Source organism: Lathyrus oleraceus, chromosome 1, assembly GCF_024323335.1.
Source record: "Lathyrus oleraceus cultivar Zhongwan6 chromosome 1, CAAS_Psat_ZW6_1.0, whole genome shotgun sequence".
Classification (NCBI taxonomy): Eukaryota; Viridiplantae; Streptophyta; class Magnoliopsida; order Fabales; family Fabaceae; genus Lathyrus; species Lathyrus oleraceus.
Genome location: NC_066579.1, coordinates 112,414,406 through 112,437,507, shown reverse-complemented (window position 1 = coordinate 112,437,507; position 23,102 = coordinate 112,414,406). Strand labels below are relative to the sequence as shown.

Genomic DNA, 23,102 nt, shown 5'->3' with positions numbered 1-23,102 from the left:
ATGTTACTTATGGATGGCTGGAGCCAGTGAGGTCTGACTTCAGCAGAGTATCGGCATAGGCGCTGCATCCAACGGATATTCTGATTTCATTTGCGGACTTGAGGTTGGATATAGAACCCGGTATCATTCTGATTTCAGCAGAGTATCAGCATAGGCGCTGCATCCTGCGGATTTTCTGATTTCAGTTGCAGATTTGAGGTTGGATGAAGAACCTGGTATCATTCTTGTCTTTGCTTTTGTTTGGTGGTTTTGGTGTGTTGTGTTGGAGATAGGATTAAGTGCCTTTACTATGTGGTAACATTGATTTCTTGATGTATACTTGATGATATATGAATGATTAAAAAAATATTAAGATGTGAGAGAAAGAATGATTTAGAGATATAAAGACACAAAGGTATCAAGGTACTAGTACCAAGCTTCAAAGATAAGGAATCCTCTATTAGGGAGTCTTGCAGGTATGCCAGGCTTTGATGGAGTGTTGCACCTGTTTTCCCCTGGTGATGAGTAAGTGGTTTGGGGAGCTTAGTTGGACTTGCGTCATTTTTAATTCCTGTATCGCAGTCAGCGTATGTTTGGGTCAATTTGGTGTGTTTTCTGGCCAGGGCGTCTGGTAGTGTTGGGGTGGGTCTTTGTTCTATAATCTTCTGGTTTCTGGTTTGTTAGAGGTGCTGGGAGTGCTCTTTTGTTTGTCTGGTGTGGTGTATGTATCTGTAATTTTGGCTAGCTAGTAGTGGCATTTCATATGCCGGAATGTTATTCTTTAATAAAGTAATTTATTTTGGCTTTGAAAAAAATTAGTTAATAGTGCCACCTCATCAATTTAATGAAAATATTCAGAACTGAAAGTAACTTGAAAATATATAAATAAAATTGATACAAAACTAACATAATGAAAACAAGTTGTGCACAAGATGGATTGTGTGCAAACTTCATAACAGAAGTATGATCAACACACAATTCAGGACCTTCTCCCTTCATCCCCATTCTCCCCTCCCCTTCCCGAGATGAACAGAACAACTCATGTTTACGACCAAGAAATCTAAGAACAGCAACCTACTGTTGTTTCTTGAGAGGCTGGGAAGATTGTTGAGCATCTCCTGTAGACTGGTTTATACTAGCTTTGGCCTCAGCAAGAAATTTAGGATCAGGCTCATGTTTATCTGCGGGTTCTCTCATTGCCAAATATATGTAAAATGCAATGACTATGTTAACAGATATGACGGCAAGAAATCCGCTCACTAGTGTCATAGAGTAAGGGGACAAATTGGAAATTCCTGTTACAGAAAAGGGAACACGTTAAGGTAGTTTCAAAACTTTCGTTCTTTTTTATGATGAGCTGTATTCCGGGAATGATGAGATCCATTATGCCCAGCAGAAAAGAGAAGCACTCAATAAACAAGACAAAGAGAAACTCATAATTTCAATGTCTTTTTTGAAAAACAAATTCTAAGTTAGTCAGTGTTAAGGAAACAATAACTTCTTTTCACCAGTTCTCACCAAAGTGCTCTCATTATTAGTTTTTTATGATAAAAAATAAAGTGTTAATAGTCCCATGATTATCTTAACAATTGTGGTTGGGTCTAACTCAACCTTACAAAATCGACTTGTAAGGTGAGAATTGTCCCCACTTATAAACATGCGTTGAGATCATATTTTATCCGATGTGAGACTCTTATTAGTGAGATACCATCTCTTCAACAAGGAAACAGAAAAAACAAGCAACAATGTTTGTTTTGATACACTACAAGTCAATTTAACATATATTTTTCCACTTAAAGTTAGGGGTGTTCAAAATATGTAGTTAACAGCGATAAAATATCAAACACACAAATAAGAATACAAGTCAACACCCACTTTAGGACACAAAGCATAACTACTCACGAATCTTACCAGGAAGTAGATTATGGTTGAAAGCATATAATATTGCAAGAGGGACTGACCACATGAACAGTGATGCAATGAAAAACTTTTGAACTACTCCCATCTTTATACCAAACCCTGAAAACAAATAGATAAGTAAATAACACTGAAAGTCAAGAAAAAGTAAAAATACACACACAGTACTTTAAGTTTACAATTATAACCAAATTAATTATGAGAGTAACATTCTTAGTCTACAATAGTCATATTATATTTATGTATTTGTATGCTATGTTTCTCAATTACTGTTATAACAAAGTATGCCAAGTCAGCGTATCATGTTGAGTTATTTAGATTTCAGTTAGTTCAGTTAGCTTGAGCCTCTTAAGGCTCGACCCCTATATAAGTACGAAAGGCACTCAATGTTAATTCAATTGAACATTATTTTCAGCTTTCGTAGGCCAAAGAGCTTTCCCTCTCTGGCTTAGCAATCTATATTCTAACATGGTATCCGAAACTTCTATTGGGCCCAAAATCAGCTATCAAGGTTGAGTACTCCAATGTCGGATATTCTTTCTCAAACAATCCAATCATTCTTAGTACCACTGCACCGTCGTTTGTGCAGCGATTTATTTAGTATCCAACATTGGACGTATCTCCGCACTGACAGTTTTTCCATACAATCGAAACATATTTCAACATTGTACTATTACTTTATCTCAACAATTTTACTTAAGATCAATAATTTTTAATTCAGTAGGTTTGTACACTCCAATGTGTATTGAAAATAAACCATTTCATTTGAATGTTATACATCTAGCCTATCACTTATTTTGTATGTTTGTCAGAGTTCACATTCTTGGCTAAGCTCATAACTCAGTATTAATGTTGAATGTCATACATATATCATATCATATAATTTATATATAGGAATATACCGTTATTTAAATTCTACTAGGCATTAAACTTTGCATTCAAAGATTACTTCAAGAGCCTTTCAACTTCAAGAAGGACGAAAAAGGTTACTGGATGTGGTTTTCTAGCAACTTGGCAAGGCCAAAGTCACTTTTGAGCTTAAGAAACAGGGAAAATATCGTAGTTGTAATCGGTTAACGTCTGCATGTAACCGGTTACCACTAAAAGTTATTTAATTACAAGCACAAGTTTTTTAGTTTTCAGTTATTTGACTTATGTTATTTGAGTCTCAATCACTACGTAATAATTGTATAAATTGTTAGACGGTGTGGCTAGTGATCGAGAGGGGGGGTGAATAGATCACCTATTTGTAAATAAACAGATTTAAAATTTTATCAGAGTTATTGAAACTTAGCGGAAAATTTCAGTCCCGAATCGACTTCCGTCTATTCTGAACCGCTACTAGAAAACCGGACACGCGAATTTATTGCTGGATTTGAATTAGAATGACAGAAATTATTAACACTAGAATCTTATCAAATTGAATGCACTTATCACTAAATCCTAATTCCAATGAATAAAACTCAGCTAACAGTTTTGTCAAACAGTTGGTGTGTATGTGATCAATGATGAACAACAGTGGACTTTAGTTAAAGAAGTTTTCTTGCCACTATTGTATCGCAAAAAGTACAACCACAACACACTAACTGAAATTGCGAAACCGTTGAAAAACGTAAAGAGAGATAAGGAAAGAATACGATACGCAGAGATTTGGTAAGGAAGTTCCCCACGTCGTCCTCGCGTGTGGGTACGTCTCCCTCTCAATTTCAAATGAAATTGAGAACTGTGATTATCAATAATGTCGAATTCGTTGATACAAGGTTACAATACAAAGACAGAATTCTAAATCCCAAGAACTTCTTCTTGTATGAAACCTCCACTTGATTTGAGCACGATCAAGAATTTCCTGCAAGAAATTGCAAACAATTCACCGGTTCCACGACCTGTTTGCGAAATCCCCCGATTTCCAAACGTAACGCTGCGGCTGAATCTGTTCTGCAAACGTGACTGACAAACCCGCAAGAACACTCCAGTTCTTGAAGGACAAACCAATTGGTTTTTCCTCGAAACCCCCTTCAATCTTCAACTCAGCTAGATCCTTGATCGTTCCACTGAACACCTCAGCTAGATCCTTGATCGTTACCACTGAACGTTATCTCGTTGATCCTTTAATCCAAAGAACAAGAATGATTATGTGTTGATGTTCTTGAAGAAAAGAGATTGAGAAGATGGAGAAGATGAAGTCTCTTTCAGGTTTCTAACTGCTCAAACAATTGCTGCTACACACTCCTTTGATTGGTGTTTCAACTGTTTTTCCCTCTCAGAATTCGTTTTTTTTTTCACTGCTGTCACAATACTTCTTATATATGAAAAACATAAGCTGTTAGTAGTAAAACAGACTTATGTATTGATACATGAAGTTATGCATCGATACATACTGTAAGGTTGATGAATTTTAGAGAATTTATGTAAGCATGGATCGATACAAAATTCGTATGTATTGATACATAGATCATTTCAACTAACATGGATCGATGCAAGGCTCGTATGGATCGATCCATAGAGCATTTTGCCTGTCCATGTATCGATACATGACTCGTATGGATCGATACATACTGAATAAAAGTGTTTTGTGGTTTACAACATATTTTATGGATCGATGCATAAGAGTATGTATTGATACATACTGACACAAAATAGTTTTTATGAGTTCTTTTTAAGAGATGTATCAATGTGGATCTTTATGTACACTCATGATACAATAGTATGGGATAAAAACACAAATGAATCATGTAAAATAATGCACAGCCAACAATTGGATGATGATCACACAATTTGCTATCATTCAAAATTTATTCAAAGTAAAGAATTTGCTCACAAACTCCCCCTTTTTGATGATGGCAAATTTTTGGTAAGATGTGTGATACTCCCCCTGAGTTTGTGCATATCTGTCAACATATCTGCATTTCTCCCCCTTTGTCAACATCAAAAAGAAGAAGAAACAGGTTTATCAAGGCAACATGTTGTAGCAGGACATGGCAAAAAAATGATAAAGAAGCTAACAATCACAAAGAAGGAAGCTTAAAGGTAAAGAATCATTCACAAAGAATGACAAATAAGGGCAATAACATCAGAAGTAAACAGAAAGTGATAAGCATTTAAGTAGTAGAACGTGTTTAAGAATTACATAAGCTAAACCATATATTGTGCAACAATTCAAAAAAAACTTAAGCAACATGAAATGAAATGCAATGAAATGAAATGATGATGGTTTAATGTGGATTGTAGCCACCACATGACTCCTCATCATCTCTATCAGGATCTCTGAAGCTTGGCGGAGGCGGAGGAGGAGGCATTGTGTCTGGATTTTGGCCCATGAAGGAGTAGTGCCTAAACCGGTTCTGAACTTCAACACTTCTAAATCTGTCCATAATACCAGGATTGGCACGGCAGTCGTCCATAAAGCCAGACATTTCATTGTAGAAGACTTGGTGCCACTTAACCATGTCTTGGTGCCAAGAGTGTTGGTTATGGTACATCCGTGTATGCTCATCATGCCACTCACGGTGCTCCTTATGCCACTCATTTTGTTGTACATGCCAAGACCGTGCCTCGTCATGACGTTCCTTGTTTGAGTGAGGTGCGCAGTAGGTGTTGAAGATGAAGCACTGCCGGAGAACGGAGGAACCGTAGGTTCAGGTACATAGTTGGTTGGAGACCACCTTTGTGGCACCCAATCACCCCAACCAGCATTGTCCTCAGCTGGAGGCACATCTGCTTCTTGCGCATCATGCATTTCTTCATCAGGTTGGTCTTCAACAACATGGATTCGTTCAGAAGGCACATCAAAATTATAGATCCTTGTTTTGGATTTCCTTTCAAAGAAGTAGAAACATTTACGGTCCTTGTCCCACCGATATCCCATATGAGATAAAGTGGAAGAGTCAAACTCTTGAGCAGCAGATGGAGATATGAGAGGAACTAGAGGGATTGCAACTTTCCAAAACTTAAGAATTTTCATTATTTGAGAAGTATAACCAAGAGAGACATTCTTGGAGCTGTTACACACGAAAAATAGGCGCTTCACAAAGTAATTAGCCCAATTCAAGGGAACCTTATTTTGCAGAATATACAGGAGATGTATGCTTGCCCTGTCTAACTGAGAATGTCCACTGTTTGCTGGACGCAGAATGTGCGAGATAATCCAATGAAGAATACGCGGCGTTTTCTTAATCATGCCAGACGTGACGTGTTCATCTTCACTCAGCGGTCTGTCCAGTTTCAAGATAGATGGAGTAAACTCCTTCATGTTAAATTTAGTATCAAAATGCAGGTCATGCCAGGACTTCAAATTAAGCGACGGAAGCGGAATTTGAAACACCGTTTCCCAATCAGCAGCTTCAAAAGTATATGTTCTGACACCGATAGAACACTTAAACATATATCCTCTACCAGGTTGTAGGCCAGCATAAAATGCACGGATAAAATCCTCATGATAATCATCCTTTGTAGACAAAAATGACCCACTACGCCAAATAAGGGAAAAGAGGGCGCTTTTTTTGGCCTATAACAGCGCTTTAAAGCGCCCTCTAATCTGGCGCTGGCATAGGTAAAGACAACGCTTTTTTTCCTGGTGAAAGCGCTCTCTAAAGTGGCTCTTTAAGCCCTTTAAGGGCCACTTTAGAGGGCGCTTTTTAAAGAAAGCGCCCTCTAAAGTGGAAACTTTTAAGGGTTTAGAGGGCGCTTTTACTGGAAAGCGTCCTCTAAAGTGGAAACTTTTAAGGGTTTAGAGGGCGCTTTTACTGGAAAGCGCCCTCTAAAGTGGAAATTTAAAGGGTTTAGAGGGCGCTTATTTTGGAAAGCGCCCTCTAAAGTGGGTGGTTATTTAAATTTTTTTTTTAAAAAGCGCTATATTTATTTATTTATTTTAGACAACCTGTATATTGAAGCAGTACACCTAAAACTGTATAATTTGAAGCCCTTTTTCACACATTGCATTCAACAAGCCTTATATACAACAATCCATACATATACAACAATCCACTGATATATAATCGTTTAACTTCTAAAGATTCTAAATATACAACCAATTCATAACTTAAAAAGAAATAAAACTAAGTAGCAAAAGCATCTCTGAGATGTATGTTTTTTTTGCTAGCCGCAGTCTTCTTAGCAACAACCTCTTTTTATTCAATATCAATAGCATGAACCTAAAATATCATAAAATTAGTTAAGTGAAGTATAAGATCAAGAATTAACATTTTCTATGCATAAATATCATATAATTGTGTTTATACCTTTTTTTTGATGCAACTGACTCGATTTGCTGTAATAAAAGTCATTTTACCTGTAATAAAGAAAACAATTAAAATCATTTGACCTGTACCTTTTTCACTAAGTTCTCTTTCTTTTCTTGGTTGAAATATGTTCTACATGTCTCTTAACAACACAGACGGTTGGATTGATCCAAATACCCTCATTATGATCATTTCTAATATATGAATCATTTGATATAATATTCTCATCTTGATCATTTCTGGTAAACGATTCAATCTCAACATCAATATCACCTTGATCTCCAGTGTTTTCATCAATTACTTTGTTGGAAAAAAGAACTATAGACCATTTCGTACTTTTCGGATCATTGACATAGAACACCTGTCTAGCTTGAGAGGCTAGAATAAAAGACTCATCTTTGTATCCCACCCTATTAAGATCCACTTGCAAAAATCCTGACTTATCCATTCGAATGCCGTTATTATTTTCAACCCACTTGCAACCAAATATAGGAATCTGAAACTTCTCATAATCAAACACCCAAATGCGCTCGATAACACCAAAATACGACAGATTTGCAAATTTGGGGTTTAAGTCCTTCACACTTGATATGTGCATTGCTTCAGCTACCACGGTGACACCACTATTCTGCATAGTACTTTTATCATCTTGTTCTTTGGTATAAAATGTGTATCCATTAATCGCGTATGCGCTATAAGAAAAAACATGGAAACTTGGACCATATGTTAAGCATCTCAACCTTTCTGTTATTGAAGCGGGATCTGAATAATACTTTGAATAAATATGATCCTTAAACCAAGGTATAAAACATCAATTGTGCTCTCGTACTATCCAATTTTCATTTCTATTGGGATTTAAACCTCGGAGAACATCCTTGTGAATTTCAACATACGGCTCAACCTCATTCTCATTGTGCAGAACATACAAATGCACTTGGTCCCGTTCGACCCTTGATACTGCCACGATTTTATTTCCAATTAGATTTTTTCCTTCTTTCTTTTCGACAAGCTGAGACTTGGGGAGTCCGATTGACTGAACATTAGACAAATATTCAGTATAAAACTCAATCGCTTCTTCAACAATGTATCTTTCAACCATACAACCTTCTGGTCGACTTCGGTTCTTCACGTACCCTTTTAATATTTTCATATAACGTTCAACAGGGTACATCCATCTCATATAAGCTGGTCCACACAATTGTGTCTCTTTCACAAGATGAACAACTAGATGTACCATTATGTCAAAAAATGATGGAGGAAAAAACATTTCAAGCTCACACAAAGTAATAACGATTTCTTTTTGCAACATTGGTAAGATCGCAAGATCGATCACCTTACTGCAAATTGACTTGAAGAAAGAACACAACTTAGTTATAGAGCTTCTTACTTTTTCTGGAAGAATAGAACGTATACCTATTGGGAGAAAATGTTCCATTATAACATGGCAATCATGGGTCTTTAAACTCTTTAACTTGAGATCTTTCATAGACACAAGTCTTCTAATATCTGAAGAGTACCCTTCTGGAACTTTAACTTCACTTAGAAACTTACACAATGTTTTTTTCTCCTTTCTAGATAGAGTATAAGCAGCAGGCGGTAGATATGTTCGTTTTCCTTTCTTCAAGGGTCCTAATTCAGTTCTTATTCCCATCGCTATCAAGTCCTTTCTTGCCTTAAGGCCATCCTTAGATTTTCCTTGTATATTGAGTAACGTGCCAATAACACTTTCAAATACATTTTTTTCAATATGCATAACATCAAGAAAATGTCTCACATACAAGGACTTCCAATACGGCAATTCAAAAAAAACTGACCTCTTCTTCCACCCACTTTTGACAAGTGTGTGGGCAAAAGGCTTGCCAAACTGAGTATCCAAATCTTTCACCTTTTCAAAAATTTGATCACCCGTCAATATAGGTGGAGCTCTGCCCTGTTCTGTCTCTCCATTGAACGCCTTTCTCCATCCACGGTAGTGATGATTTGAATTTAAGAATCTCCGATGACCGAGAAAGACATTCTTCTGACCAAACTCCAAGCGCTTCCAATTTGTTTTATCTTCACAAATAGGACACGCACATTGACCTTTTATGCTATACCCTGATAGATTTCCGTATGCTGGAAAATCATTAATTGTGCCAAACAACATCGCCCTCAAGTTGAAACTTTTTTTCCTATATCCATCATAAACCACCACACCGGTCTCCCACAAAATCTTTAAATCTTCGATTAAGGACTTCAAGTACACGTCTATGTCATTCCCTGGTTGTTTAGGTCCAGAAATCAACATAGACAACATCATGTACTTACGCTTCATACATAGCCATGGAGGTAGGTTATAAATCATAATAATCACAGGCCATGTACTGTGTGAGATACTCTGGATACCGTGTGGGTTCATTCCATCAGTAGATAATGCCAAGCGAAGGTTTCTTGATTCTTCTCCAAATTCAGGATAATCATTATCAATTTTTAACCACTGTGGTGAATCTTCCGGATGTCGATACTTTCCATCTATAATTCTTTCATCTGCATGCCAGGTCAAGTGTCTTGAATCGGTTTCACTACGAAACATGCGTCTAAATCTCGGAATAACAGGAAAATACCACAAGACTTTTGCTGGAGACAAATTGTTCTTATATCGCGAGACACCGCATTTAGGACACTCATTTAACGATGCATACTCATTTCGAAACAAAACGCAATCGTTTGGACATGCATGTATCTTATCATAGCTCATGCCAATAAAGCACAACATCTTTTTGGTCTCATATGTTCGATTGGGAAGAACATTATCCTCAGAAAGCATATCTTTCAAAAGGGCTAATAACTCTGTGAAAATTTTATCCGACCATCCATTGCCCGCCTTTAAGTTGTACAACTTTAATACCGCAGACAATCTTGTGAATTTAGTGCAACCATCATACAAAGGTTTCTCTGCATCACTTACCAACCTCTCAAACATTTCGGGACAATCCTTAAGATCTCCTTCAAGTGCTTCTGCAATCTCTTCAACTCGATCACAATCGTATGTATCTGCGCCACTATAGTTTGAGGCATAGGTCGTACTATCCCCCGGTTCAACATTCTCGTTACTTTTCTCACCATGCAAATTCCAACATGTATAACTTCGATCAATTCCATGCCTCATTAGATGCGATGTCAACTGAACTGCGTCAACCCGTTTCCCATAACAACAACCCAAGCAAGGACATATCATTCTACTGGGGTCTTCGGCATGCGCAATGGCAAACTTAACGAGTTATGATACCCCATTCTCGTACTCTCTCGACAATCGATTGGAAGACATCCATGTATTATCCATTACTAATTAGAATAAACAAAAAACAATTTCAGAAGAGAAACCAAAAATGGGATGAGACAAAACAATTTCGCTTTATTGAGTTAGTCTCTGTGCAGGGCATTCATGTCTCCAACAACAACCCAAAACCAAAACAATTTTGGTTTATTGAGTTAGTTTCTCAACATTTTCAGATATCTCTGACTTCAATAGCATGAGAATGTATGAACCATGCATTAAGCATTAGTGGTATGCACTAATTTGTAGCATAGTTATATATCATCATATAGTTTTTACAAAAGATAAACATTGACTAGAAAATATATATGTAGAATTGTATAATGGTCTAACTGAAAGCTAACAGAAGAATAGTCGACTCTAATTTACTCTATCAAATAACATCCATACCTAAACTTCTTAAGTTACTAGCTACGCTATGTATGCTAGAATAAATACACTCATAAGCTGCATAGTGTACCTTTGATTGGTAGAAGGTGTTTTAGATATTGCTGCCTCCTTTTTCTACATCGAGAAACAAATGGAACAGTTGGTGAAATTTAACCCATAATGCCTAGTCTTCATTGCTAGCATTGCAACACAATAATTATTGTTGAGAATACTCAATAAATGTATGAACCAAGAAAAATGAAACTAAAAATGAACAATAGCGAACGTCAGAAGAGAAACCAAGTAATATGAAGATTAGAAAAATACCTATGGTGTCAAAATCGAACAGCTAACAACGAATTAATAGAAGGAGGAAACGTCGTAGATCTAACAGAGGTGGAAGGAGAACGCCTTAGAAGTAGCGAAAATCGTAGCAGTGAGAACCCTAACGTGAAAAAGAACGAAAATAACAGAGAGTGAAATAACAAAACGCGCAGTATGTTATAATTTTAATGTTTACTAAAGGGGACCTTAGAGGACGCTTGTGGAAAAAAAGCGCCCTCTAAAGGGGGCCTAAGAGGGCGCTTATGAAAGCGCTCTCTAAGGCTTTCCAAAAGCGCTTTATAAACTGGAAATGCACATGGACTTATAGAGCGCTTTTTTAAAAGCGCCCTCTAAGGGTAACCTTAGAGGGCGCTTTCTAAAAAGCGCCCTGTATTGTTGTCCCTCTATCTCCTCCTTATTTTTTCGCTTCACCTTAGAGGGCGCTTTATTACAAAAGCGCCCTCTAAAGTGCGCTGTCTATTCCAGTTGTTCGCTCCTTATTTTTTCGCTTCACTTTAGAGTGCTCTTTTGTAATAAAGCACCCTCTAAGGTGCGCTGTCTATTCCAGTTTTTGGCGTAGTGACCCAAGTCTTTGTGCATGTAGGAGTTCAACCACATCATTGAGATGCAGATGAATAGCATCATGTTTATCAAAGATATGGGGTTTCATAACTAACCTTGTCTTGAAGGAATCCTCAAACTCAGTAGCAATTGCAGGATGAAGCAAGTCTAAGGCATTTGGAGGAATGTCTGGTAGCTGTTGAGAAGTACCAACCGGTTCCTTTCCTTTTCCTTTTCCCTTTGCTCTAGCTGGAATGGTTCGTGGAGGCATGGTGATGAAAGGTTGAGGGAAAGTGGAATGAATTTAGGGTTTTAGAGAGAGTGATGATGAGGAAAATTAGGGTTAGCCGCTGGTTTTGGGAGGTATGGGGACTGCTGATATGAAGTCTTGAGATAGGATGTGATAAGAGTGGCTGATGTGTCGATCCATGAGAGAGAAAAAAATGCATTTAATCCAAATAGCAATCAGTATGTGTCGATGCATATGGCCATGGATCGATCCATATCATGCATTTTTGTTTTTAAAAGGTCTATGTATCGATACAAAGGACGGATGGATCGATACATCCTGAACCAGTTTTGACAAATTTGAAATGCAGAAGATATGAATCGATGCATACATGTTTGGATCGATACATGCTGATGCCAAACCAGATTTTAATGAATTTTTATGCAGTATGGATATGCATTATGAAGTATGTCATGATAATTATGCCCAAGTATGATTCACAAATCAGATTTTTAATGTTCAAACAATATATGCAAACAAATTTACATCAACGAGAGTAAGAACTTTTGTTCTAACATACACAATCACATAGTTGTAAAAGAATTATAGAAAGGAGTGATATTACCTCTGCTGATGTCATACCCCAAAATTTGCCCGTTGGTATTACAAAGCATTTCTCAAGACCCTCCGACTTATTCTGCAAGGCACCGACATCAAGTGAACAAAAGCCCAGCTCACAACAGGCCCAATCCAAAAGGGGCCCAAAATAGCTTGCTCGCTAGGCGAGCAGTCCCTTCGCCTAGCGAACAGTTCATCATGCCACTCGCCCAGCGAAGCATCAGGTCCAGAAAAAGCCCAGAACTAGCTTGCTCGCTAGGCGAGCAATTCCTTCGCCTAGCGAAGCTTGCGAAAATCTGAAATTTTGGACCTCATTTTAAGCCCATTAGGTCACCACCACTACTACTATAAGTACCAGCTCTTCAGTAACGAAAGACACACACGAAAACGGAGAAACAACACGGAAAAGCAGAGAAAGACGGACGGAAACCCTAGCACGGGAACTTTGACGGCCACGTATCCGCACCGGAGTTACCGCTGCCCGACTCAACCCGACACCAACAAGGATCCGTCAATTCAGCATCGTTACTAGATTGCCAACAGGTTTGTGTATCATTACCGTTTTATGTTTCCATTTCATAATCTCTAAATGCATAATACATCATGAAATATTGAATTTTTGGATATGGGATCATACTTTGCATGCGGGCTCGAATGTGCCTGAACATCATGAATATTGGACCATGTTATTTCTGTAATTGAATGTGATAAGATATGTAACATGCTGGAATCATACTGTTCTGAAATTCCAAACCCGTGGTCGCTCGCTAGCTCATCGCTAGGCGAGCCTGCAGCGAGCCTTCGCTGAGCCTTCGCTAGGCGAGGCAGAGGCGAACGGGACAGTGGCTGCTTTGTCCCTTTGCTGTTCCATTTTATGTGTATTTCATTATTGTTGCATCATTTGGCCTGAACTCTAACTGTTATGTGCATTTTATGGCATTTTATGGTATTAATCAAATCATATTTTATCCTTATGCTCTAACCCGTGCGTTGAATGATGTAAAAGCTTCCATATCCCCAATGAAGTGGCCGGCTAGGTCTCCTTACGTGTGAGAGACTTTCGTGGAGATGGATTCCAAATTACTTCACTTTAATGTGAAGATTCATATTGATTACTAATTAATTTTAATGTGTTGGTTTTTAATGTATTGATTGATCTTAATGTGTTGATTTTAATGTATCGATTTAATGCGGTATCACCATAATTACCTAATGAACTTAAAACATGGACTTTAAATAAATGATATCGGACCTCTCTTTATTACCCCACGATTACAATATTACGGTCATGTCCCGCGAATAGGGGGATATCCTTAGCAAAGACCCTTCGGTAAAATCATCATAGTCCCTCGGATGTTGCCTTCTAAAATACGATTTTGTCCCTCGATGACCCTTCGGTGTAGCCTACGGTTAAATGATGATAGTCCCTTCGAATGCTAAGGTATCCTCACAACTGTTGCCTTCAATGACCAATCGACGACCCTACGATGACCCTTTTACATCCCCAGGATAAAACTACTTGCTTCTCAATAGTAAGGACAGTTTTACCCTCATAAGGATGGGAAATGCCCAGAAAGACCTCGGACAGGTACAACCTTAATTGCTCATTCATAACCTAAAAAATACTTTTCACACCCCACACCTTTCAAACATCTTTTGGAAAATCACCACTCAGCATACATCCGCACTAGGATCATTGCCGAGTTATATTTTTCTAAACTACTTTCGAAAAACCAACCGAGATAACCACTTTGTATACATTCATGCAAGGATCATTACAAAGTTAGATTCTCATTTTCAAAACATTTTTCATACATTTCTCAACCACTTTTTCAAACCTAGAAAACATAAATGATTGAGCAATTAAGAGCCCATGGATAACCATGGATACAAAGGGTGCTAACACCTTCCCTTTGTATAAAGTACCTCCCGAACCTAAGAATTTAAAATTAAGGTCTTTCCTGTTCTTTTCCACCTTTCCTTAAGGGATAAAAGAAAAGTCGGTGGCGACTCTTGCTAACCGCGACATTGCGATTACAAATCCAATAAAAGTCAGTTCACCGTATGACAGAACTGGCGACTCTGCTGGGGACTACAAAGAGAGGTCCATCTAAAAAAAAAAAAATCATTTATGTTTTAATTTGTTCTTTCGTTTTAAGGGATTGTCTGAGTGAAAGATCCTACACCCGGATCTAGTGTACCTTAGGTAAGTAGCAATAGATCATCGCGACTATCCGGCGTATACTGGAATGGTTAAAATGATAGCTACGGTTAATGCGACACTTTGGTTGTCCTGATGTTCCTCATGTTACTTGAGGAAAAATTTGGCTTCCGCGTGGTGTCATCAAAGCATTAACCAGACCTTTAGAACCCTAATTGACTCATCCTAGCCATTAGAAAGTAGTGAGATAACTGACTTCGGTTCCGACTGAGGTTGGTTGATACTCGATACTACACTCTTTGAGATTGGACTTTAGGGAAGCTTCGGTCAACCACTTGGTGTTGCACTGAAGTGGACCTAAAGAAAGGTCAATGATCTGAGATCCTTCTAGAACCCGGTTACTATTCTAGGACAGGTTGAACCAACCAAACTTCAGTGGGGAGGGTACTTACCTATGGAACTCATGCAAGCCTTAAAACCTAGGAATAATTGTTGTGTGACATGCTTGTGCTTGCATAACATCATAACATCATAACATCATAACATCATCATACTAACCATTTCAAGGACTTAGGAATTTAGCTTTGCTCTGTTAAACAGGTTATGGCTTCCAGGAAGACTATCCGGATCAATCTTGTGACGATCTCTCCTCAACTCAAGAATTTGGTGTCAGAGCTTCCCGATCATGCTCAGTTCAACAAGAAACATGGTCATCTTCTCAACTTAGTTACCACTGGTTTCAAGGAAGATATGATGAGAGTCCTATTCCAGTTCTTCGATCCTAAGCATCATTGCTTCACTTTCCCAGATTATCAGTTGGTACCCACATTAGAAGAATTTTCCCAGCTGCTTGGGATACCTATTCGTGATCAAATGCCCTTCAGCGGTTTAGAAAAGATGCCAAAGTCTGAAGAAGTTGCCGCAGCTTTACACATGACGAAGTCCGACGTTGAAGCTAATTGGGTAACAAGGAGTGGAGTTAAGGGTTTACTTGCCAAATTTCTGATAAGTAAGGCCCGAGAATTCCTAAAAGTTATGAATGTCCATGCTTTTGAAGATGTTTTAGCATTGCTAATCTATGGTGTGGTGCTATTCCCTAATCCGGACCAATTCATAGATGTGAATGCTATTAAGATATTCCTCACTCATAACCCTGTGCCTACCTTGCTTGGAGATGTCTTGCATTCCCTTCACACTCGTACTATGAAGAAGCAAGGGACTCTCATGTGCTGCGTACCTTTGTTGTCTAGGTGGTTTATTTCGCACCTTCCTCAATCAATCTTGAAGAATGATCAAAATCTGAAATGGTCCCAAAGGATAATGGCACTCTCCCATTTAGACATCCGTTGGTGTTCTAACCTCAGAGAAAATGTTATCATCATCGACCGATGTGGGGAATTCCCTAATGTACCGCTCATGGGGATAAGAGGAGGTATTACTTATAATCCTGCCTTAGCCTTGCGTCAGTTTGGGTATGCTCGAAGAGATAGTCCACATGAGATGATTATTCAAGGTATAGTGTTTGACTATGACAATGACTCTCAAGGTCTCCGCCAAAGGTTTGTACGAGCTTGGGGCATGGTGAAAAGAAGCACTTTAGGAAAGAAAAATTCTATTCCTATGGAGCCTTATCTCAGATGGGTACGCGCCAGAGCTCGCGAACTTGTCATGCCATATCTTGCAGTCGAACCATTGATTGTTGAATCAGAGGTCGAAGGAGGTACTTCCCTGATCATTCCTTACCCAGATATGCCTACTGATGTTGAGGAATTGAAAAGATCCTGGACCCAGTTGAGAGAGGAGAGAGATACTTTCGAAGCTCAGTTCAATGCAGAAAGGAAGAAAGTATTAGAGCTCACCAGTCAGCTTAATGAGGAACGAAGACTCAATGCATATCTTCGCCCGAAAAGAAGTCGCCCCTGGGAGACTTGAGCTTTCATTGTATTTTTACTATTATTCCTTTTGTAATGAACATTGATCAAAAAATATTGGTAATAAACATTTCTCCCTTGTTGGTGATTTATGCAAAGTTAAATTCCAAAAGTCCTTGAAAACATTTCATGCATTGCATCACATAACATAACATTGCATAACAGGTATTCCAAAGGACCATATTCTCACGGTCTGCCTCTTAAACAGAAAAATGGATCTCGAACAAACTGTCAAAGATCTCCAGACTCAGAATGCTCAGTTCAAGGAGATGATGCTAAGCTTATCCAAGGGGCAGGAGGAACTGAAGGCTCTTTTGGCCGAAAAGAAGAAGGACAAGAAAGCTGTGAGCTTCATTAACCCGGGCAGAAGGCGTAAAGGACAGGCTACGGGAATCAAATTTGGAATCCCGAATGGCCCAGAAGAGGGGGCGGAAAAGGATTCAGAGGAGGAGGACGCTGATTTCTCTAACCCTGAGGATGAGGATGAAGAGTATGAAGATGAACAGTACTCTCCAAGAGATGATAAGTACAAACTGCTGGAAGAACGCATGCTAGCCATGGAGGGTCAGAAGACACCTGGTCTGGATTTCGAAAGTCTGGGTCTGGTCTCCGATGTGACCATTCCCCGCAAATTCAAAATCCCCACTTTCACTAAGTACGATGGTGCATCCTGTCCTCAGATGCATTTAAGGGCTTATGTGAGAAAGATTCAGCCGCATACCACTGATAAGAAACTGTGGATCCACTTCTTCCAAGAAAGTCTGTCTGGCACTCAGTTGGAATGGTATTATCAGCTCGAGAGCTCTGACATCCGCACCTGGACTGATTTAGCAACGGCTTTCTATAAGCAGTACCAGTACAATTCTGAATTAGCACCTACTCGGCTACAGTTGCAGAACATGGCCATGGGATCTAAAGAAAGCTTCAAAGAGTATGCTCAGAAATGGAGAGATTTGGCTGGCAGAGTCAAACCCCCTATGACTGACCGAGAATTAGTAGACCTGTTCATGGGTACCCTGACTGGCCCATTCTACAGCCACCTACTGGGGAGTTCTTCATCAGGCTTCACTGAACTTATACTGACAGGTGAACGGGTAGAGAGCGGCCTTCGAAGTGGAAAGATACAGGCAGCTACTTCTACAAGCGGTAAAAAGTCCTACCATGGGAAGAATGAATCGAACGCTGTGTATGGTCAAAAGAATCATAGCAAGAAAAATGGTGACCACGCCGTTGGAGCAGTGACAATCGCAGCCCCGCCAGCTCAAAACTTCCAGCAAAGACAAGACAGACCAAGAAGGCAGTTTACCAAGCTCAATATGACTTTAGCACAAGCACTGCAAAGTATGCTAAAGGTAAACTTAATCACTCTCAGAGGTCCTCCAGCAAATATCAACACTGCTTCGCCTCGTTATAATCCCAATGCCAGGTGTGCCTATCACTCCGATAGCCCCGGACATGATACAAACGATTGTTGGCTGTTAAAGAATAAAATTCAGGACATGATCGACGCGGGGGAAATTGAGTTCGAGCCTCCGGAGACTCCTAATGTCATCACTGCTCCTATGCCTAATCATGACAAGGCTGTTAATGCTCTCGATGACAATCCTCTCATCACTACTGTAGCAGACTTAATATCTCCTCTCCCGATTATAAAGAGGAATTTATTGCAAGCTAGTTTATTTCCAGGTTGTACTGAAGATTGCAATCTCTGCATACTCCGGCCCGAAGACTGTTTGAAATTGAAGAATGGTATCCAACGACTGATGGACGATCGTACAATCCTCTTTGAAAGGGTTTCTAAGGCGGAAAACCCTATTGAAGAAGTATCTATGATTGCAAAGTCCAAGGTTCCAGTGAAGATTACTGCTCCCAGAATACCTGTGAAAATTATTGCTGAGCCCAGAGTAGCTCCCCTGATCATTACTACACCTGGCCCAGTACCATATTCCTCGAGCAAGGCCATTCCGTGGAATTATGGAGGTGATGTTTACATCCATGGTGTAAAGCAAGTCGGCAATTCTGCTAATCCTAATGACATTGTTGGGACTAGTAAAGTTACTCGAAGCGGAAGGATCTTCTCTCCAGAGATCTCACCTCCGGTTCCCGAAAACCGAGGAAAGGAACCAGTCAACCCTTCTCAGTCAGAGACACCGATCAAAGCTACTACTGAAGATGTTGCCAAACGAGAAATGGAAGAAATGCTGAAAATCATCCGCAAGAGTGATTTCGATGTGGTAGAACAGTTGGGGCATACTCCTTCCAAAATCTCGATGTTGTCCTTGTTGTTATCCTCTGAATCTCATGCCCATGCCTTGATAAAATTCCTGAAGACTGCCCATGTACCTCAGGAGACCTCCGTCGATCAGTTCGAAAACTATGTTGCTAACCTGACTGTTGACGACGGCCTAGGCTTTTCCAATGCTGACTTGACACCAGCAGGAAAAGACCATAATAAGGCCCTGCATATTTCTATTGAGTGTAAGGGAATCACTTTGGCTCATGTGTTGATTGATAATGGCTCTTCCTTGAATGTGCTACCGAAAGTCGTGCTCGATAAACTTGACTGTAAAGGCGTTGAATTGAAGCCTAGTGACATTGTGGTGCGTGCTTACGATGGTGCAAAGAGTGTTGTCCACGGTGAAGTTGTTCTCCCTATCAAGATAGGACCTCAAGTCTTCAACACTACCTTTCATGTAATGAACATTCGCCCCGCCTATTCCTGCTTGCTGGGACGCCCCTGGATTCATGGGGCAGGTGCTGTAGCTTCGTCTCTCCATCAAAAGCTGAGATATCCAGTAGAGGGAAAGATTGTCACTGTGTGTGGGGAAGAAGAATACATTGTCAGTAGTGTGCATACCTTCAGATACGTTGAGATGGATGGTGAATTCTTCGAGACTCCAACTCAGTCATTTGAAGTGGTTTCTCCGCCCGATCCTGTCCTTAAGCCAACTCCCTGTATGCCCAAGGTTACTCGTGCTCCTCCTGCTATGATTTCTCTGAAAGATGCTCAAGCTGTGGTCGAAGATGGTGGCTGTACCGGCTGGGGTCAACTGGTCAACGTACCGTACAAGACTGACAAAGCTGGTCTGGGATTCAACTCTGAAAAGATGGTCAAAGATCAAATCAATGCTGTAGAAGATGCTGACAGTGATTGCGACCTGGATAGCTGGATCTACCCAACAATTGGCGACGGACTCAATAATTGGAAGGCTGAGGACACTATCCCGATCTCCTTTAGTCAGGAGTAATTGTTATTGTCTATTTAGCATTGCAAATTTTAATTGAACTTCTTAAAGCATTGTGTCTATACCCGGGGCACAGTAGCTAATTTGTTAAGGGTTTTGTCATTTCATAAGCATATTTTCATATTCAATAAATCTATGGACGTTTTCGCATTCAAATATTGCGCTCTTTATTTTTCCTGTCGTCTTTCAAAGAAGCTATGCATTCTTACACACACTCACGTAACAAATTGCAGATCCGTACTCACTCTGGATCCTATTGATAATAATTCCGCTACTGTTCATTATGACTTTGAAAATCCAATCTACCAAGCCGAAGATGGAAGTGAGGAAGATTGCGAAGTCCCTGGAGAGCTTGCCAGACTGTTACTGCAAGAGGAAAGGACTATACACCCGCATGAAGAGTCACTCGAAGTCGTAAATCTAGGTACTGAAGTGGAAAGAAAAGAAGTCAGAATAGGAGCAGGATTGGAAAACAGTGTCAAAGAAAGATTGATTCGGATGTTACATGACTATGTAGAGGTTTTTGCCTGGTCTTATGAAGACATGCCCGGATTGGATACTGACATAGTAGTGCATCGGCTGCCTACGAAGGAAAGCTGCCGTCCTGTCAAGCAAAAGGTTCGCCGCATGCGTCCCGAAATGTCTGAGAAAATCAAAGCCGAGGTTATGAAACAATTCAATGCCGGTTTCTTAGCCGTTACTTCTTATCCTCAATGGGTTGCTAATGTGGTGCCAGTGCCAAAGAAAGATGGTAAGGTGCGAATGTGCGTAGATTACAGAGATTTGAATAAAGCGAGTCCCAAAGATGACTTTCCGCTCCCGCACATTGATGTTCTGGTAGATAACACCGCTCAGCACAAAGTATTCTCATTCATGGATGGATTCTCGGGTTATAACCAGATTAAGATGGCACCTGAGGACATGGAGAAAACTACGTTTGTGACGCAATGGGGCACTTTCTGTTACAAAGTAATGCCATTCGGTCTAAAGAACGCCGGGGCAACGTACCAGCGTGCTATGGTGGTTTTGTTCCATGATATGATCCATCATGAGATAGAAGTATATGTGGATGACATGATAGCTAGATCTCATACTGAAGAAGAACATCTCGATCATTTATACAAACTGTTCGAGAGGTTGAAGAAGTACAAGTTGAGATTGAATCCAAACAAATGCACTTTTGGAGTAAGATCCGGTAAACTCTTGGGCTTTATTGTCAGCGGTAAAGGAATTGAGGTTGACCCGGCTAAAGTGAGAGCTATTCAAGAAATGCCAGTTCCCCGTACGGAGAAAGAAGTCAGAGGTTTCTTGGGACGCTTGAACTACATTGCTCGATTTATCTCCCACTTGACCGCTACTTGCAAACCCATCTTCAAGCTACTGAGGAAAAATCAAGAGATGATATGGAATGAGGAATGTCAAGAAGCTTTTGACAAAATCAAGAAATATCTCCAGGAACCTCCGATTCTGATACCACCAGTTGAAGGAAGACCTCTAATCATGTATTTGACCGTGTTAGAAAACTCAATGGGGTGCGTATTGGGGCAACATGACGAGTCTGGTCGAAAAGAGCATGCCATATACTACCTGAGCAAAAAGTTTACCGACTGTGAAACAAGATACTCACTGCTCGAGAGAACTTGTTGTGCTTTGGCCTGGGCTGCTCGCCGACTAAGACAGTATATGTTGAATCAGACCACTTTGTTGATTTCTAGGATGGATCCCATCAAATACATGTTCGAGAAGCCTGCCCTCTCCGGAAGAATAGCGAGATGGCAGATGATCTTAACAGAGTATGATATCCAATATACTACCCAGAAAGCAATCAAAGGAAGCGTGCTAGCTGATCATTTGGCTCATCAAGCGGTGGACGATTACCAATCTATGAATTTTGAGTTCCCAGATGAGGATGTCATGCTTGTTGCTGATAATGGAAAACCTAAACCAGATGAAGGACCCGAATGGGGATCCCGATGGACTATGGTCTTTGATGGATCTTCTAATGCATTGGGCCATGGTGTTGGGGTTGTACTCATTTCTCCCGAGGGTTACCATACGCCTTTCACAGCTAGACTATGGTTTCATTGTACCAATAATATGGCTGAGTATGAAGCATGTATTTTTGGACTCAGAGCTGCTATAGATTGGCGAATCAAGTTTTTGAGTGTATACGGAGATTCGGCCTTGGTAATCAGTCAGATCAAAGGGGAATGGGATACTAAACATCCAAATCTCATCCCTTATCGAGAGCAGGTGATGACATTAATCCCATACTTTGAAGAAATAGCATTTGAACATATCCCACGAGAAGAGAACCAGTTGGCAGACGCATTAGCTACCATGTCATCTATGTTCAGGGTCAGATGGGGCAATGAAGCTCCCAGGATTACCATTGGACGGTTAGATGAACCAGCATACTGTTATGAACTTAACACTGAGAAGGTACCGGAGAAAACTTGGTTCCACGACATAAGAAGATGTTTGGAAGCTCAGGAATACCCTGAAGGGGCATCCATCAATGACAGAAAATTCCTGAGGAAGTTCTCCGCTAAATTCTTTCTGAGTAACGGAGTATTATACAAACGCAATCATGATTCGACTCTGCTTCGTTGTGTGGATAGAAAGGAAGCAGAAAGAATTATGGGAGACATGCATGACGGTATTTTTGGGACTCATTCTAATGGACATACGATGGCCAAGAAGATTCTGAGATCAGGATATTATTGGTCTACCATGGAAGCGGATTGCCACCATCACTCCAGAACCTGTCACAAGTGTCAGATCTATGCGGATAAAGTACATGTGCCTCCTGCTCCATTGAACGTGTTGACAGCACCTTGGCCCTTTGCAATGTGGGGCATTGATATGATTGGGGAGATTAAACCTACTGCTTCTAATGGGCATCGCTTCATCCTTGTCGCTATTGATTACTTTACAAAGTGGGTCGAGGCCGCCTCATTTGCTTCTGTCACCAAGAATGTGGTGGCACGGTTCATCAAGAATAGTCTTATTTGCCGGTATGGCATCCCTGAAAGAATTATCACTGACAATGGTACTAATTTGAATAACAAGATGATTACTGAACTCTGCACGCAATTCAAAATTAAGCATCACAATTCTTCTCCGTACCGGCCAAAGATGAATGGCGCCGTGGAGGCTGCTAATAAGAACATCAAGAAGATCATACAAAAGATGACAGTAACGTACAAAGACTG

At 39.9% G+C, this 23,102-nt stretch overlaps 1 protein-coding gene and 1 long non-coding RNA gene across 2 annotated transcripts in view; both read right to left on the bottom strand.

Moving 5' to 3' along the window:
* The window catches only part of LOC127120367 (uncharacterized), a 38,868-nt gene that overhangs the window by 3,496 nt on the left and 12,270 nt on the right, over window positions 1-23,102 (bottom strand). The gene's annotated exons all lie outside the window — the stretch shown is intronic.
* On the bottom strand, window positions 799-1,998 carry LOC127120349 (uncharacterized). The gene is made up of 2 exons (XM_051050766.1): window positions 1,891-1,998; window positions 799-1,274 (listed from the first exon to the last, which is right to left on the bottom strand). The coding sequence occupies exons 1-2, from the start codon at window positions 1,982-1,984 to the stop codon at window positions 1,054-1,056; spliced, it is 315 nt and encodes a 104-aa protein (XP_050906723.1). The 5' UTR covers window positions 1,985-1,998; the 3' UTR covers window positions 799-1,053.

Coding starts and splice junctions, on each gene's coding strand:
- LOC127120349 (XM_051050766.1), bottom strand. CDS start 1,984: ATGGGAGTAGTTCAAAAGTTTTTCATTGCATCACTGTTCATGTGGTCA. Junction 1,275..1,890: donor CAACCATAATCTACTTCCTG/GTAAGATTCGTG, acceptor TTTCTGTAACAG/GAATTTCCAATTTGTCCCCT.